The sequence below is a fragment of the Tasmannia lanceolata genome, unplaced genomic scaffold (assembly GCF_043159265.1).
Source record: "Tasmannia lanceolata isolate RefF3 unplaced genomic scaffold, GAP_Taslan_0.1 ptg000016l, whole genome shotgun sequence".
Taxonomy (NCBI): Eukaryota; Viridiplantae; Streptophyta; class Magnoliopsida; order Canellales; family Winteraceae; genus Tasmannia; species Tasmannia lanceolata.
In genome coordinates, this window is record NW_027518693.1 from 15,793,261 (window position 1) to 15,807,770 (window position 14,510).

The 14,510-nt window shown below is 40.6% G+C and overlaps 2 protein-coding genes across 2 annotated transcripts; one reads left to right on the forward strand and one right to left on the reverse strand.

Annotated features, from left to right (window-relative positions):
- The first annotated feature begins 2,942 nt into the window (after positions 1 to 2,942).
- LOC143847926 (RING-H2 finger protein ATL66-like) lies at positions 2,943 to 3,398 on the forward strand. The gene has a single exon (XM_077356708.1). It carries the CDS (start codon positions 2,943 to 2,945, stop codon positions 3,396 to 3,398), a length of 456 nt encoding a protein of 151 aa, XP_077212823.1.
- A 6,252-nt stretch (positions 3,399 to 9,650) lies between these two features.
- Positions 9,651 to 13,375, reverse strand: LOC143848723 (receptor-like protein 7). The gene has a single exon (XM_077357726.1). It carries the CDS (start codon positions 13,163 to 13,165, stop codon positions 9,893 to 9,895), a length of 3,273 nt encoding a protein of 1,090 aa, XP_077213841.1. The 5' UTR covers positions 13,166 to 13,375; the 3' UTR covers positions 9,651 to 9,892.
- Between the last annotated feature and the right edge of the window lie 1,135 nt (positions 13,376 to 14,510).

The window sequence follows — 14,510 nt, forward strand, 5'->3', positions numbered from 1 at the left end:
CTTGACAAAACAATATTCCATGGAGAAAATTTTCATGGCTGCCAACATGGTCTCGTTTGATGGATTGTCATAGATCAAGATCGTCAGCTGAGATTAAAAATTCGAACATTAAACTACACACTTTTGGCCATATTAACTTTTTTATCATATTCATCCTTTTATTGTGTATATGTCTTGTATTCTACCCGTGATTCATCATTGCGCGGACTAATGTGCGCCTGTCTAGGGGTTTCTAGGGCAGTGCGTCTAATTAATTTTCAAATTGCTTATCTAGGTTTATTTTGGCAATTTTTAGTATAGTGATATCTATATGTATAACCCACATATTGGGTTTCTTTGAAAATTTAATTTTCCATGAAAAATATTATTTTCCATAATATTCTTTTAACTGGACCCAAACATGTTCTTTGTTTTGATGAAGTAATAATGGGTGTGGCCGGTGGGTGACCAAGGCTACGCATTGGAATTCCACGCATGTGTTAGCCTGTTAGGCTCTGTTCACTTGCGTTTCCGGGAAAGCAAATCCCTGGAAAACAACATCTTTTTTTCTTGACAAGACAAAATTCTGGTGTTCACTTGCTTTCCTGAGAAAATAACAAGCCTAGGTGGAAACTGTCAAATAATGACATGGAAATTGTCAAAAGTGATGTGGAAATGTTTCTTTTCTTACTAGTGTGGGAAACCAAATTCTACTATTTTAGTCGGATTTGCTTTCTCGAGAAAACTGATGAAAAAAGGTGGGCAAGCAGTTTCTCGGGAAACCTTTTCCTGCACAGTTCCTGCGCACGTGAACAGGCGCGGGAAACCTTTTCCTGCACAGTTTCCCTGGATTTTTTTTCCTAATGCCACGTTAGATTCTCGGGGAAACCTTTTCTTTTCCTTTCCCGAGAAAACAAGTGAACAGGGAAGCTGAAATTTGTGGTCATTTTCCAATGAAATTGACGATCGATCTCTCTTTGACCTCTTTATTTGAAGCAGTGAAGGTGCTCCTTTTCTTTGTTGTAGGTCGTACCATGCTAGACAGTTGCTCTTTTCTTTGCTTTAGCCTATGTACAATGTGCTCTTTTCTTTGCTTTAGGCTGTGTAATGTGCACTTTTCTTTGCTTCATTCATTTAGGGCTTTTAATGGGATGATATATATAGATTTTTATGCAGCTCCTCATCACTTTGATCTCCTCAATGAGGTAATACTGATTTGATCGGGGCCTTACAAGTCAGTTTCTAATATTTTCACTAAATAATCAATTACCGGCCCAACCGTGAAAAATATGCTATTTCAAATTGGGTTTTTTTTCACGGTTTTTAGGGACATTTCATGCTCCCTTCACTCCCACCCCCTCAAGTCTCTCTCCCTCAGCCTATCTTTCACAGTTGATCCCACTAATATTCCATGGAAATATTTTTCATGGCTGCCAAACATGCTTGGACTCCAGCACAGATCTCACTAATATTCCACTCCATCCCTCCTTTACCCTCTCCCACCAATTGAAAAACCAATATTCCATGGAAGAAACTTTCATGGCTGCCAAACATTGACTTAAATTCAAGGCGTCTGCAACGAAATTAATGGACTGGATGTTGTGCCCTGAAATGAAGTAGGTTTGAGAATGTGAAGATAGATATGTGCACCTAAATGAATGCGTGAGGTGGTCATTGAACCTAAAGTACTATGCTTTATGACTGCATTGTACCCGTGTATGCTTCCAAGCTGTCTAAACCTCAGCCTCTCCCTCTATCGTTAAATAAATGCAGAACCAACCCTGCAAACTCCTTCAATAAATATCACTTCGTTAAAGTGAAGGCTTTAGATATCACAGGCTCAACCTTCTCTTCATTAAATATAGGGAAATGATATGCCCCATTCTCTATTGCAATTATATACATAGCTGTTGAAATTCTCAAAAGGCCATCTAACAGCCGAGAGAAAGAGTAGAGGTGCAAATCGGGCCTGGTTGGGTCCAGTTGAGGTGAACCCTAGTCCAACCTAGCATTACCTCACCCCTAAGCAGACCCAACCCTAGCCACTCTTACCTAACCCAATCTGTCTAAGTCTAACCAAAATTTTCAAATCGGGTCAGGCCGGGTTGGGTTGGCTCTGGGCAAACAGAAAAAATTACATAACCCAAAGATTTTAATAATCATAATAAAATTAGGACGACGGGTCATGTTGGGATTCCTAAGGTGTTAACCCTAACCCAACACGAGCCAAAGTCGGGTTGAACCCATCTGATTCGGGTTCTGCTTTAGTCAAGTTGCACCCGTGATATCAGCACAACAATGTTTTAATTTTTTTCACCGACCCAATTTGTCGTTTCTTTATTAATGGCCTCGTGAGAGGGCGTCTTTGGGAACTTTAATAACCTTTTGACAGCTCTTTAAATACTAAAAGACAAGATGTATTAGTGAAAATATCAAAACATGGTTGTTCTGATATCATTTCCCTACGGATATTGATGATATTTTCACTCTCTGCATTACGTGCACACCCCCTCATAACTTGATTTGACGTAAAAAAAAGGCAACTTTACGTCAAATCACGTTATAGGGGGGTGTGTATATATCCCAACTCATCAAAATCAGATTGGAACCCTCAGGAGGAAAATTCCCATTAAAGTCCGGTGTCCATCTCAACCTGTTTTTAGCCGGGCAGATTAGTTGGCTAAAGTGATGGGTCGTGGTCAAACCCCAAAATGACAATAAATTTCTTAGCTCAATCCAAATACCGAAAAACCCATCTTTTATTTTCTGTTGGGGAGTAAAATAATCCCATTCTACGGGGTAATTTCGTCCAACGACTAGCATATATCCAAGTTGGGTGTATATACATGTTCCCCATTGGCATACAAAATAGGAGGACCTCTTAGATGAAACTCAATTGTGACCATATGGGTCCAAAGAATGTCATCCTCTACCTCACTCCCATCCTCCTAGAACTATAAACCATGGCTTCTCAAGACGTTCAACCCTTCCATTGGCACTACACAGAGCTAGATGACAAGCGCTTCGAGGTCCACGGCCATACCCTCCAACTCATAGTAATCCTCTTTGCTATTCTCCTCCTCTTCACCTTCTTATGCCTCTACGCGAGATGGGTTTGCCGGTACCGGCAATTAGCCGCCGCCCGCACACGTGTCAATCAAAACCCGTTGCCGGAGAGGCGATCAGAGTCGTCAGGGCTAGATCCGGCGACTATAGAAAGCTTGCCGGTGCAATTACACCGGTCATCGGCTGAGGAGGTGCAGTGTTCTATATGTCTTAGTAATTTTATTGAAGAAGAGAAGGTGAAGATGTTGCCTAATTGTAACCATGCTTTTCATCCTTTGTGTGTTGATAAGTGGTTAAGTACTCAATCGAGTTGCCCTCTTTGTAGGGGGTCTTTAGCTGAGTCTGTAGTGTGAATTTGAGAGAGAGAGAGAGAGGGAGAAGAAAAGAGAAAGGAGTTGTTTGGATATTGGTGAAGAAGAAGAAACAGGACTAGAGAGATGAACCCTAAAAAAATTTTGTGGTGTCTTCACATGGTGGTGTGACAGAAGGATAAGTGGACAGTAATTTGGATATTTTTATGGGAAGCAAGATGGGGTAGCAGCTGTACTATACTGTTCAGTGGTTAAAGAACATGGGTTTCTTACTGTCTTCGATATTTTGTGTGGGGAAATGATATATCTGCCATTTTTTCTTACCCGGGACACTACATTGTAGTGTAAAAAGATGAGTCATACATAAACTCCATGGGGTGGACTGCGGAAGAAAAGGGGGCGAATATATCACTTCCTCATTTTGTGTGGTTTTGCACTCTTCTCTCTCTCTCTCTCTCTCAATTATTTGAGATTTGTGCATTTGTACACTTGCGTTGGGCCAATGGATAAACTCAATTATAAGTCTCTCTCTTTCTCCGTGTGCGTGACGTTTGATTTTAGTCTGAGAAAAGTACGGAATGTGGGCCTATGTTTAGTGAAAATACAGATTGCGAGCACCTTTTAAAACAAGAATAAAAAACGGGCTAATCTTCAAAATTGGCTTGTAAAAAGACCCTGATACCCTTCTGACATCAACAGAAACGTCATTCAACCACATTTTTCATTACTGGCGTGTTTCACGAGGTTCTTTTGGTTCGTCTGGTATTTGATCCGACAGAAGTTACAGAACCTTGGGTTCGTTTCTATCTTGGCCGTCGGAGATACCTAGAGACAGATGGATGCCTGACATGTATTGAAAAACTTTTTGGAATGCTAACGGTTCTATGCATAGTCAGTTTGGTTTAGATTGAAATCCCAGAGTCCTTAGGTTCTTTTAAATCTTGGTCGTCGCCAATATGAATAGACTATCGGATCCACGACACGTGGACATCAATATGAAACGGTAGCATTTTTTAATAATACCCCTCTCTGTAACCATTATTCTCTTCAATTCTCTGTAACCATTATTTCCATCGGAGTACCCATTATTTCCGCCGGCGTACCCATTATTCCTATTCCCCTCTCTGTAATCATTATTTCCATCGGCGTACCCATTATTTCCGCCGGCATACCCATTATTGCCCCCTCTGCAACCATTACTTTCATCGGCGTACCCATTATTTCGGCCGGCATACCCACTATACCCCTCTTTGTAACCATTATTTATATGCGTACCCATTATTTCTGCCGGCATACCCATTATTGCCCCCTCTGCAACCATTATTTCCATCGGCGTACCCATTATTTCGGTTGGCGTACCCATTATTTCCCTCTCTGTAACCATTATTTCCATCGGCGTACACATTATTTTAGTCGGCGTACCCATTATTTCCCACTCTGTAACCATTATTTCCATCGGCGTATCCATTATTTTCCACCGGAGTACCCATTATTTCTATCTTGGCCGTCAGAAATACCTAGAGACGGATGGATGCCTGACACGTGTTGAAAAGATAAGTGAGAAAAGATAACGTCTACCGTTCTAAGCCAAAAGATAAGTGAGAAAAGATAACGTCAGTGTTCCAAAAAGTACAATAACGTCGGGGTTCTAAAAAGTACAATAACGTCGGGGTTCTAAAAAGTTTTCCAACACGTGTCAAGATCCATCCGTCTCTAGTTATTTCCGACGGCTAAGATAGAAACGAACCCATGGTTCTCTTGGTTCAAATACACATTTAAATGAACCAAAAGAAGTCTCGTGAATCAGGCCAATTTAAAAGACACTAATGAAAAATGAGGACTCTTTCGATGTCAGAAGGGCATCAGGATCTTTTGACCACCCGATTTTGAAGTTTAGCCATTTTTGTTCTTGTTTTAAAAGGTTCCTGAAATCCGTGATTTTCACTAAACATTGGCCTCCATTCCGTGCTTTTCTCTTTTAGTCTCGTCTTACGAAAGTTGTCAATGAGATCACGTCTAGTTGAGATTTCTGATGTCATTCAACTTACTTTTATGTAAATTGGATTCCATCTTATCCTTTACTTTGGAATCACTCAACTCTCTCGAATCTACAAACACACCCCTTATAAGAAGATATATACAAGGGCCTGTTGACCATGACCAGGCTCCTCAATAAGTAATTAAACATGTCTGGCTAAAACCCGAAATCAATTGACTTTATGCCTTATTTTGAAGGGTCTGGATTGACATATTTTTCTGACGAAAAAATGGCCAGTTTTTAGGATATTTCGCTCAAGTGGATGTTTCACCTCCCTAACCTCTGTTTGGTTGCACAATATATCAAGTTTGTAATGGTTATGTCTAGTTTTTGGCTGTGCCATACACAGCAAAATACTATGGTTAGTTGCATGTAGAGTTCCAAAGTACTAGGACAAGCTTGTCTCGTTGTTTCCTCCATGTCTACCCACACGTGGCATATGAACAAAATCCAAAGAAAAAACTTCCAAAAAGGTGATTCTTTTGCAAGTAGAGTCTCAGGATTAATCTCTCCTCTTTTCGCTCTCTCTTTATATTGGTAATGACACCCCTACCAATGAGTTTAACAGCCAAACAATGCTTACCATTGCTTACGAGGTAACTACTTGGCTTGTCTCCTCCCTGCCAACTACTTAAGTTTTAATTCACCACTGTTCTAAGAGGTAACTACCTGCAACCGAACTAAAGTGCATCGCCTCATATCAGCTCTTTCAGGTGACTGGTTGAGATTAGTCCAATTGAAAAATCATTTTTTTAATCTCAGCCATTCATGGGAAAGTAAATGGGCTGATTTTTGTGTCAAAACATATCAAATCACACGAAAAGAAATTAGAACATAGCAAGCACACAAGATAAAATTTGCGTGTTTCGACTCAAAGGCCTAATCTATAGGCGAGATTAGGATCCTTTCCATTATATATATAGAGAGTAAAATAAATAGATATTAAAAGGGATTTTGTCAAAGCTCACAAATCATAACCTTTAACAGTCACTTCTTATACAAGTTCGTCCAAATCCTCTTGCCCTCAAGAGAAACCGTACTCCACCAGTAGTTGAGTATCTGCAAGGTATAAACTACAAAGAAAGTAAATTTTTTGGCCATAAGTTATACAATCCAAAGTGTGAAGACTCTTAATATGTTTTAGTATATCCCTTTGAGTATATCCCCTAAAAGCCAATGCGTACATTTATTGTATTGAAATTAGTTTATTAATAAAAAGGTTTATTTCATGACATCTATATAATGGGTATTTATAATTGAATATATGTGTTGTGATTACACTTTGACACATGTTCTTTCCTAGGCAGCAAAGTAGGAATATATGCCGATGGATTCACAGATCCTAACAGGCGGAGAGATATGTTATTTCGTCTTTTTGTAGACTTTAAAGGTTTCTGGTTGAGGTTGAGATTTGACATCTCTTCCTGTACACAACCAGCATCAGCCTTGCCTCTATACACGAATTGGTGTGGCTTATCTCAGTCACTGGTGTAGTGGACCCTAAGCAGAAATAATGGGTGAAATTAATGGTTCACGCACTGAATGGGATCATTACATAATAGCTTGGACATGAATAATGATAAGGCTATTTTGCCCGGATAGGATCCTTTTTATGTCCTTTGACCTGATTGGTCATATTGGTCTGTGGGCCAATCCTATGGCTTTGGTCTATCTTATAGTAGCTCTGGGTTCAACATTACATTTGGGAAGTGCTGGGTTTTAAGGTAACCCACGAGGTCGATAAGAATGCCCAACATGGAATCCTTCACCTCTTAAGAAGAGGAAAGTCATCTATAGTTTCATTCACAGTAGGGGCCTTTAGAAGTGCCGGACCAAACGATTTGATAAAGGGTTTATCAAAGGATTTCCAAAATATTTGTGTGTTTATGGAAGGTTATTGCAAATGCATTTGTGAGCCCATGATGTATGATTATAAGGTATACCTTTGGGTGGGCCGAGCGGGTAGTGAGCATCCACCCCTGTAGGACCTAGCCCGATAGATGAGGATTGGAGGATTGACTTACACATAAGATGTGATTAGAGGTATTGGATGATCTAACGGTCATCTTTAGGGTTTTGTCTTGGTAGGGGCTACTTGCCCAATGCAACCGTAGTGTGACAGAGAGCGAGGTTGCAGTGGTCCTATCTTCGATTTTGAAGGATCAACAGACAGATCCCTGCTACAATCCTACTGAAAACTAGCTTGACCTACTACGATCCTTAAAGGATCAAGGTCCCGGGTTTATGGATTGAACAGACGAATGAGATCAGTAGTACTAGTATGAGATACATGGAGGATTTACACCATATATATACATGGTGTGTGCGCTTTTGTGCATACACGGTGTAATATGATTAATTAATTAGTAACCGTAAAATGAGATATTGATTTCCTATTGGTTGCTTAATTAGCTATATTTGATTGGCTAGGTTGATTTGAAGAGATAATGAGTCAAAGAGAGAGAAGTTTCTAAAAATTCTTTACATAGACAATTATGGAATTAATTGTGAAAAAGGAAATAAGTGGTGGAGTGGAAAAAGGAGACTTGGACATCCAAAGGCAATATATAGATTGTGGGAATTGTTTTTTAACGCAATTGGACATTCACGGCCAAAAACGTCCATGCCTTCCCTCTCACTCCAGTTTGCAAAAAAACCTAGAACTTTCTCTTTCACCCTCTTTGATTTTTACCATCCGTGTTCTAGTTTTGAACTAGAAGTTGAAGAAAAGTTCTCTGATCCTCTTGTCTGTGGCAATCAAAGGAAGCTCTGATTTGCCATCGGGACGGCGGTCTTTGAGAAAGAGGGAAATGAAGCGAGGAGTAGATTAAACAGAAGTTCTCAATTTGGACAACCTTAGATAATCTCTGATCTTTGTATTTTATTTTGCATCATCATCCGCACATCTAGACTCTAGAAATCTTGGGATAAGGCAAGGGATCTTAAAAGTTTTTTTTATATTAGATTTAGGCCTTATCGCTACGCCTAGAATCCCTTGTCTAATCGGGCTTCGTCCGATCCCCAACTATAATACTCTTAACATCACAAGTAGGTTCTCACGCAAGAACACTACACATTTTTTTCCCTTTTAAGAACATGTTAAAATATTCCATCATGGAGCGCACACGAACCAATCACCCATCAAGTCAAGTGATATTAATTGTGGAGATTGTGTACTTCTCTTGATGAGTGAATCTAAAATCCAATAATCAAGAGAAGTGATATTGATTGTGGAGATTGTGGTGGCATCTCCAATTAATCACCTCATTTTGTTCATCTGTCATTTGTACCATTATAGTGTCACAACCATGGTCATTTTCCTTCTTTTCTTTTCTTTTTGATGACATAGGATGTCCTCACCCCCTTCGGGAGTAGGACTAGTCCCTACGGATAGTGGGGGCGGGATTCGAACACTCATCAACAGGGAGCCAACCCGTGACTTCATGCTGAAGAGCCATGCCTCGGTGGGGTCATTTTCCTTCTTGCTAGAAGGTTTTGGACAATTTTGCTTACGGTGACCACAATATTTGTATTGAAAATATCGCATGTCATTCTCGCCAGTCTTTGGTTCTCCACCTGCTTTTCTCGGATCCACTTCCAAACAATCTTCTTTTTTCAATCATCCCCTTGAACACAGGTATGATTTTCGATACCCTCGAGATTGAGCTTCCTCTTAATCTCTTCTTACCCACCTTGTTTCTAAAGGTGCACTTCTATTTATTTTATTAAAATGATACTTGAAGACATAATTATTAGACTTGCTACAGCTTTTTTGAGCTCTTACAAATAAAGTCAGGGATCTACTACAGTTTCTGCATTCATCGCTGTCGGTTCTTCCAATCCAGTCATCTACCTGTATCGAATGATCATAGCCCTTCAATCCATCTAGCCTTGTTTAGTGCTCCACCAAGAAAAACTTAAAACAGTTGAATTTTTCGCTTAGGTCCTGCTTGGATTGCACAAATTTCCTGAAAAAGTTTGGAAGGGAAAAATATTTCTAATATTTCCTTTTTTTACATGGGGAAAAAATAACCTGAACAAACCCTATTCAATTTTTATTCAGAAAGACCTTCGATTTATGATGAGTTCCCTCTAAATTAACCATAACCATATTATTTCCTTCTAAATTGTGGGGAAAAAAATCCATCAGAAATGTTTTCTTGCCATCCAAACCGGGCCACGTTCTTACCTTACCAGCACCAAAGGTATACCAAGTAATGAACCTCCAAAACCTACTTCATTTTCTGGCCAAGGCACATGCATGAGGGTTGCCTCGTAATGGTTTACAAGATCAACAGTTTCGATTACAAAGTATTCAAATTTTCTATAATACAATCAAATCATCTCATGTCAATGAAGAAAAAACACAGCACATACATACAAAAATCCTGTCCTCTTACATCATCAACCCAAGATGGTGATTCTTCAATTTTCCTATCATATACAAAACCCTCATTCTTTATCTTCATCGAGGGTTTAGTTCAGTAATTTGGCGGTATTAAGAAGAAACAGAACTTGAGACATAACAATAGCATTCCCTATGGATGACCTTGGCCCTCTCCCCATCAACATCCAGTTGGGTACAAAACACACAAAAGCGCTGACCATGACAGACGCCTTGCTCCTCCTCTTCTTCTCCATCCATGTCTGATGTCTTCTCCATAACTTCTAATTCGATGCTCTCCTCGGCCTCAATCTTCCCACTGTCACATTCAAATGCAGCCGGTGGTAGGATCATTAGCAACATTCGATCGACATGTTTGTTGTACCATCTCCTCCCCTTCCCCCACAAAACCAGTGGCCCAACAATCACTGCCATTCCTCCTCCAAATCCCAATCCCATCAATATGAATTGCCAGTTAAATCCCTCTCGAAATAGTGAATCCTCAGAGCCTGATGATGGTGGTGGTGGCACCACTGCTTCGCTGCATTCCCTTGACAACGGCAATCCACACAGTCCAGTATTCCCCTCGTAGGAAGTGTTCGAAAATGTATCAAATTGCCTACCATTCGGTATTCGACCCACAAGGAAGTTATTTGATAGATTCAAGACCGAGAGGAAGGTTAGGCTCGTTAGTTGCCAAGGGATCTCCCCTGAGAGTCTGTTATCCGATAGATCTAGTGACTCGAGCTGTGAAAGGTTCCCGAGTGATGGTAGAATTTGGCCAACAAAACTGTTGCGAGACAAGTTAAGCACGAGGAGGGACTTGAGATCTCCTATCCCTTTTGGGATCTCCCCATCAAATTGGTTATTCGAAAGATCCACAGATGCGAAGATGGTCAATATCTTAACTAGCTCCAGCTCGAGCCCTTTGGTTGTGATCATCACCATGTCCTGATAGTACAATGAGGAAAGCACTAAAAATGGAAAACTAATGTGATTTGACTGCCTGGGATTATTACCGACCATCATTGCTTTCCAGCTGCAGAAACATTCGGGCAAATTCCCCGTAAAATAGTTGGAAGAGAGGTCAATGATTTGCAACATTTGGAAGGGATTATCTGCTTTGGGACAACCGATGGAGCCGTGGAATTTGTTTGATCGCAACACTAGAATGCGCAAATTGGACATGTTTCCCAACCACAAAGGGAAGATGGTGTCTATCATGTTGTTTCCAAGGTTTAGAACCTCAAGCTTAGCACAGTTGGCCAAAGATTCTGGCAACTCTCCTTCTAATTGATTTCCGTTGACATCGAGTGTCCTAAGATTACAACTGTCTGTAATAGTTGAACGTATGGTGCCAGTAAAGGAGTTCCCTCCTAGATTCAGTACGCTAAGCTGATTTCCAATCTTGCCCAAACATTGATGAACTGAACCGCTAAAGTTATTGTTTGACAGATCAAGGACTTGCAGATAAGTTGCACTGCAAATTGATGACGGGATTTCGCCAATCAGACTGTTGCTGGAGAGCGAAAAGAATATGGTATAATTAAGGTAAAAACTGATGTTAGATGGAATGATATATGAGAAAACATTGTCGGAGTAATCAAGAACGAAGACAGAGGGAGGTGGTAGCGGAATTGGCCCATGTAGCATGTTACAGTGAAGGTCGAGAATAGACAATGAGGATGAGGAAAGATTGTAGGGTTGCTCAAGACCAGTAAGCATGTTGTGTGAAAGGTTCAGATAATTGAAAGCTGCATTACCAGTGTTCCATATCCAGTGAGGTATTTCGCCATGGATGTTGTTGAAGGAAAAGTCCAGATGGCTCAAGTTCGATTGATTTTTCAGGAAAACAGGGAATTCAGTTAGGTTGCAAGAACTCAATCTCAATCGGGCCATCTGGGGAAAAGCGGAAGAATTAACACCCTTTGTGTTAATCGACAATCGATTATCTGAAAGTTCAAGAGTTGAAAGGTTCTTGAGGTTTTTGAATATGGTGAGATCAACAGTGCCACTGAAGTTGTTAGAAGAAAGCATGAGCATTTTAAGCTTAGGAAGTTTGAAAACTGATGTCGGAATCGACCCTTGCAGGTTATTGTTGCTCAAATCAACAATCTCCAATGACGAAGAAGACGCATACGAGAAGTCCGGGATTTGACCACCAAGTTGGTTTTGGGCAAGTTGTAATGCCTGCAAAAATGGGAGAGTGAACAGAGAGACTGGGATTGTTCCGGTGAGTGAATTGTTCCGCACGTCAAGCTTTGTAAGATTCGGAAATCCGTTGCTGTATGATGAAGGGATCAGACCCGTGAAAGAATTATGCGAAAGGACTATTTCTATGATTTTATTAGAGGATGACAGAGATGGGATTTGACCACTGAAATTGTTCGATGAAAGGTCTAGATGAAGGAGTTGGGTAAGGTTCACCAGTGGTGGAACTGAACCACTGAAACTGTTATATGAAAAGTCCAAATCAACGAGTTGGGTGAGGTTTCCCAATGAAGATGGTATCGATCCAGAGAAATTGCAATTATTGAGCAGTAATTTAGTCAAGAATTTGAACTGACCGATCGAAGGCGGTAGTCCACCGGAGAATTTGGTGCCTGATACTGATAACAGCTGAAGAGCATTCTCATGAGGGATTTTCGCCGGGAATTGGCCAGTGAGAAGCGGATTGTTCGATATGTCTAGGGTTTGCAAGTTCCGAAGCTGAAAAATCCTAGAAGGGAATTCTCCTTGCAATCCACAAAAACTAAGATGGAGGGACGTCAAAGAAGAAAAATCCGCAAGGAAGGAAAGCTCGCTACTCTGCGCCGAGATGTTCACCGTGTTGAGATACAGCTCTCTCAAATTCAACATGTTTTGGATGAATTTAGGGTTTTGGAGTTGGAGGCGACGAGAAAGAGGGAAAGGGGCGTTGATGGGAGAGGTGGAAAGATCAAGTGAAACCAAACTGTTGAGATGGGTCTGATTAGGTACAGAGCCGGTAAAACCCGAATTGGAAAGGTTGAGATGGGTGAGATTAGAGAGCTGGTCAAGCCCAGAAGGAATGGAGTTATTGTTGTGAGAAATGTTAGAGAGATTGAGGAATTTGAGATTTCGAAGAGGAAGAATTGTGGTTAAATCGATTAAACCCTGGACGGAGATATTGCCGAGATCGAGACCGATTACGTAATTTCCGGTAACGTCACAGGAAATTCCGATCCAACGGCAGCAATCTGTGGTGGAATTCCAAGAGGAAAGTGAAGAAGAGTTTGAAAAGCCCCGTTTTAGTTGTAATAAGGATGAGGATTCGTTGTTGTTAAGGCATTGGGATGAGACTAGAATGAACAAAGCAGAGATGTGGGAGAGGAAGAAGAGGGGAAGGAGGAGAAGTAGAGGTCTCATCGGAGGAGATTGTAGAAGAAGAAGAGGCCCATGAGAAGAAGGGTGAAGGGAGGTTGATGAGGTATGCTATGCGTGTTGAGTGAGTTCGGAAGGGAGCGACGACTCAGAGTAAAAAGAAGACTCATCATCTGTTTGTAGAAAAGCCAAAGAGAAGGCCATCATAGTAAGACGCGTTTTTGTGCCGTCCTACATTTTCAAAGCTTTATTCAAAGTTAAAACCAGCCGCCGGAAAAATGAGGCCGATTCATTAAACAAAGGGAGCAAAAAGATGGACTTTTACAATCAACGGTTAAAAAAAACCAATTTTCTGTGTGTGAAATCACGACCGTTGATCTTGTAGAATATTTGGGTCCCACCCTCTGAGGCTCTGTTCACTTGTTTTCGCGGGAAAGGGAAAGAAAAGGATTCCCGAGAATCTGACGTGGCATTAGGAAAAGAAATCCAGGGAAACTGTGTAAGAAAAGATTTTCCGCTCTTGTTCACGTGCGCAGAACTGTGCAGGAAAAGGGTTCCCGAGAAACTACTTACCCAACCTTTTTCACTAGTTTTCCCGGGAAAGCAAATCTGACCAAAATAGTGGGATTTGGCTTCCCACACTTGTAAGAAAAAGACATTTTCACATCACTTTTGGCAATTTCCATGTAATTATTTAACATTTTCCACCTAGGCTTGTTACTTTCTCAGGAAAGCAAGTGAACACCAGAATTCTGTCTTGTCAAGGTCTTGTCAAGGAAAAAAGGGAACGCAAGTCAAGAGAGTTTGAATGGATGTGGGTCAAGATGGTGGGCCCTGAGTAGAAAAAGGATGGCCTCACTGTATCAAGGGCTTTAGGTCGTGATGGTGTGCCCTATAGCATCAAAACATGAGTTGTAAAATGTTATGCACAAGTACACAACTCAACTCAACACAACTAAGCCTTCATCCCAAAGTAGTTGGGGTCAGCTCATGAATCCTATAGAAAGTTTTCAAGAAGAAGGTGAAAGAATCCTACCCGGCTCAAATTGACTAAGTTTAATCCTGACACTGGTTGGATTCATCTACATATGTTATGCACAACCCATGGGTGTAAAATAACCGGCCTCACGTTATCAAAACATGTGTTGTAAAATGATGAGCCCACTCAGGCTATGCATCATGTGTAAAAAAACCATCATAAAAAAAAAATTATAGTAAAAATTTTCCATAAAAAAAGGTTTTCTACTAAAAAATTTCCGTGGAAAGAAAACAAATGAAGTTTAGCAACATAAAGAATGATAAAATTGGTGACCAAGTGAGTCTCATTCTCATATTGAACCCATATTCTATTCAATCCAACGAAGTTCATGAGATTGAGTCCAAAGATTTA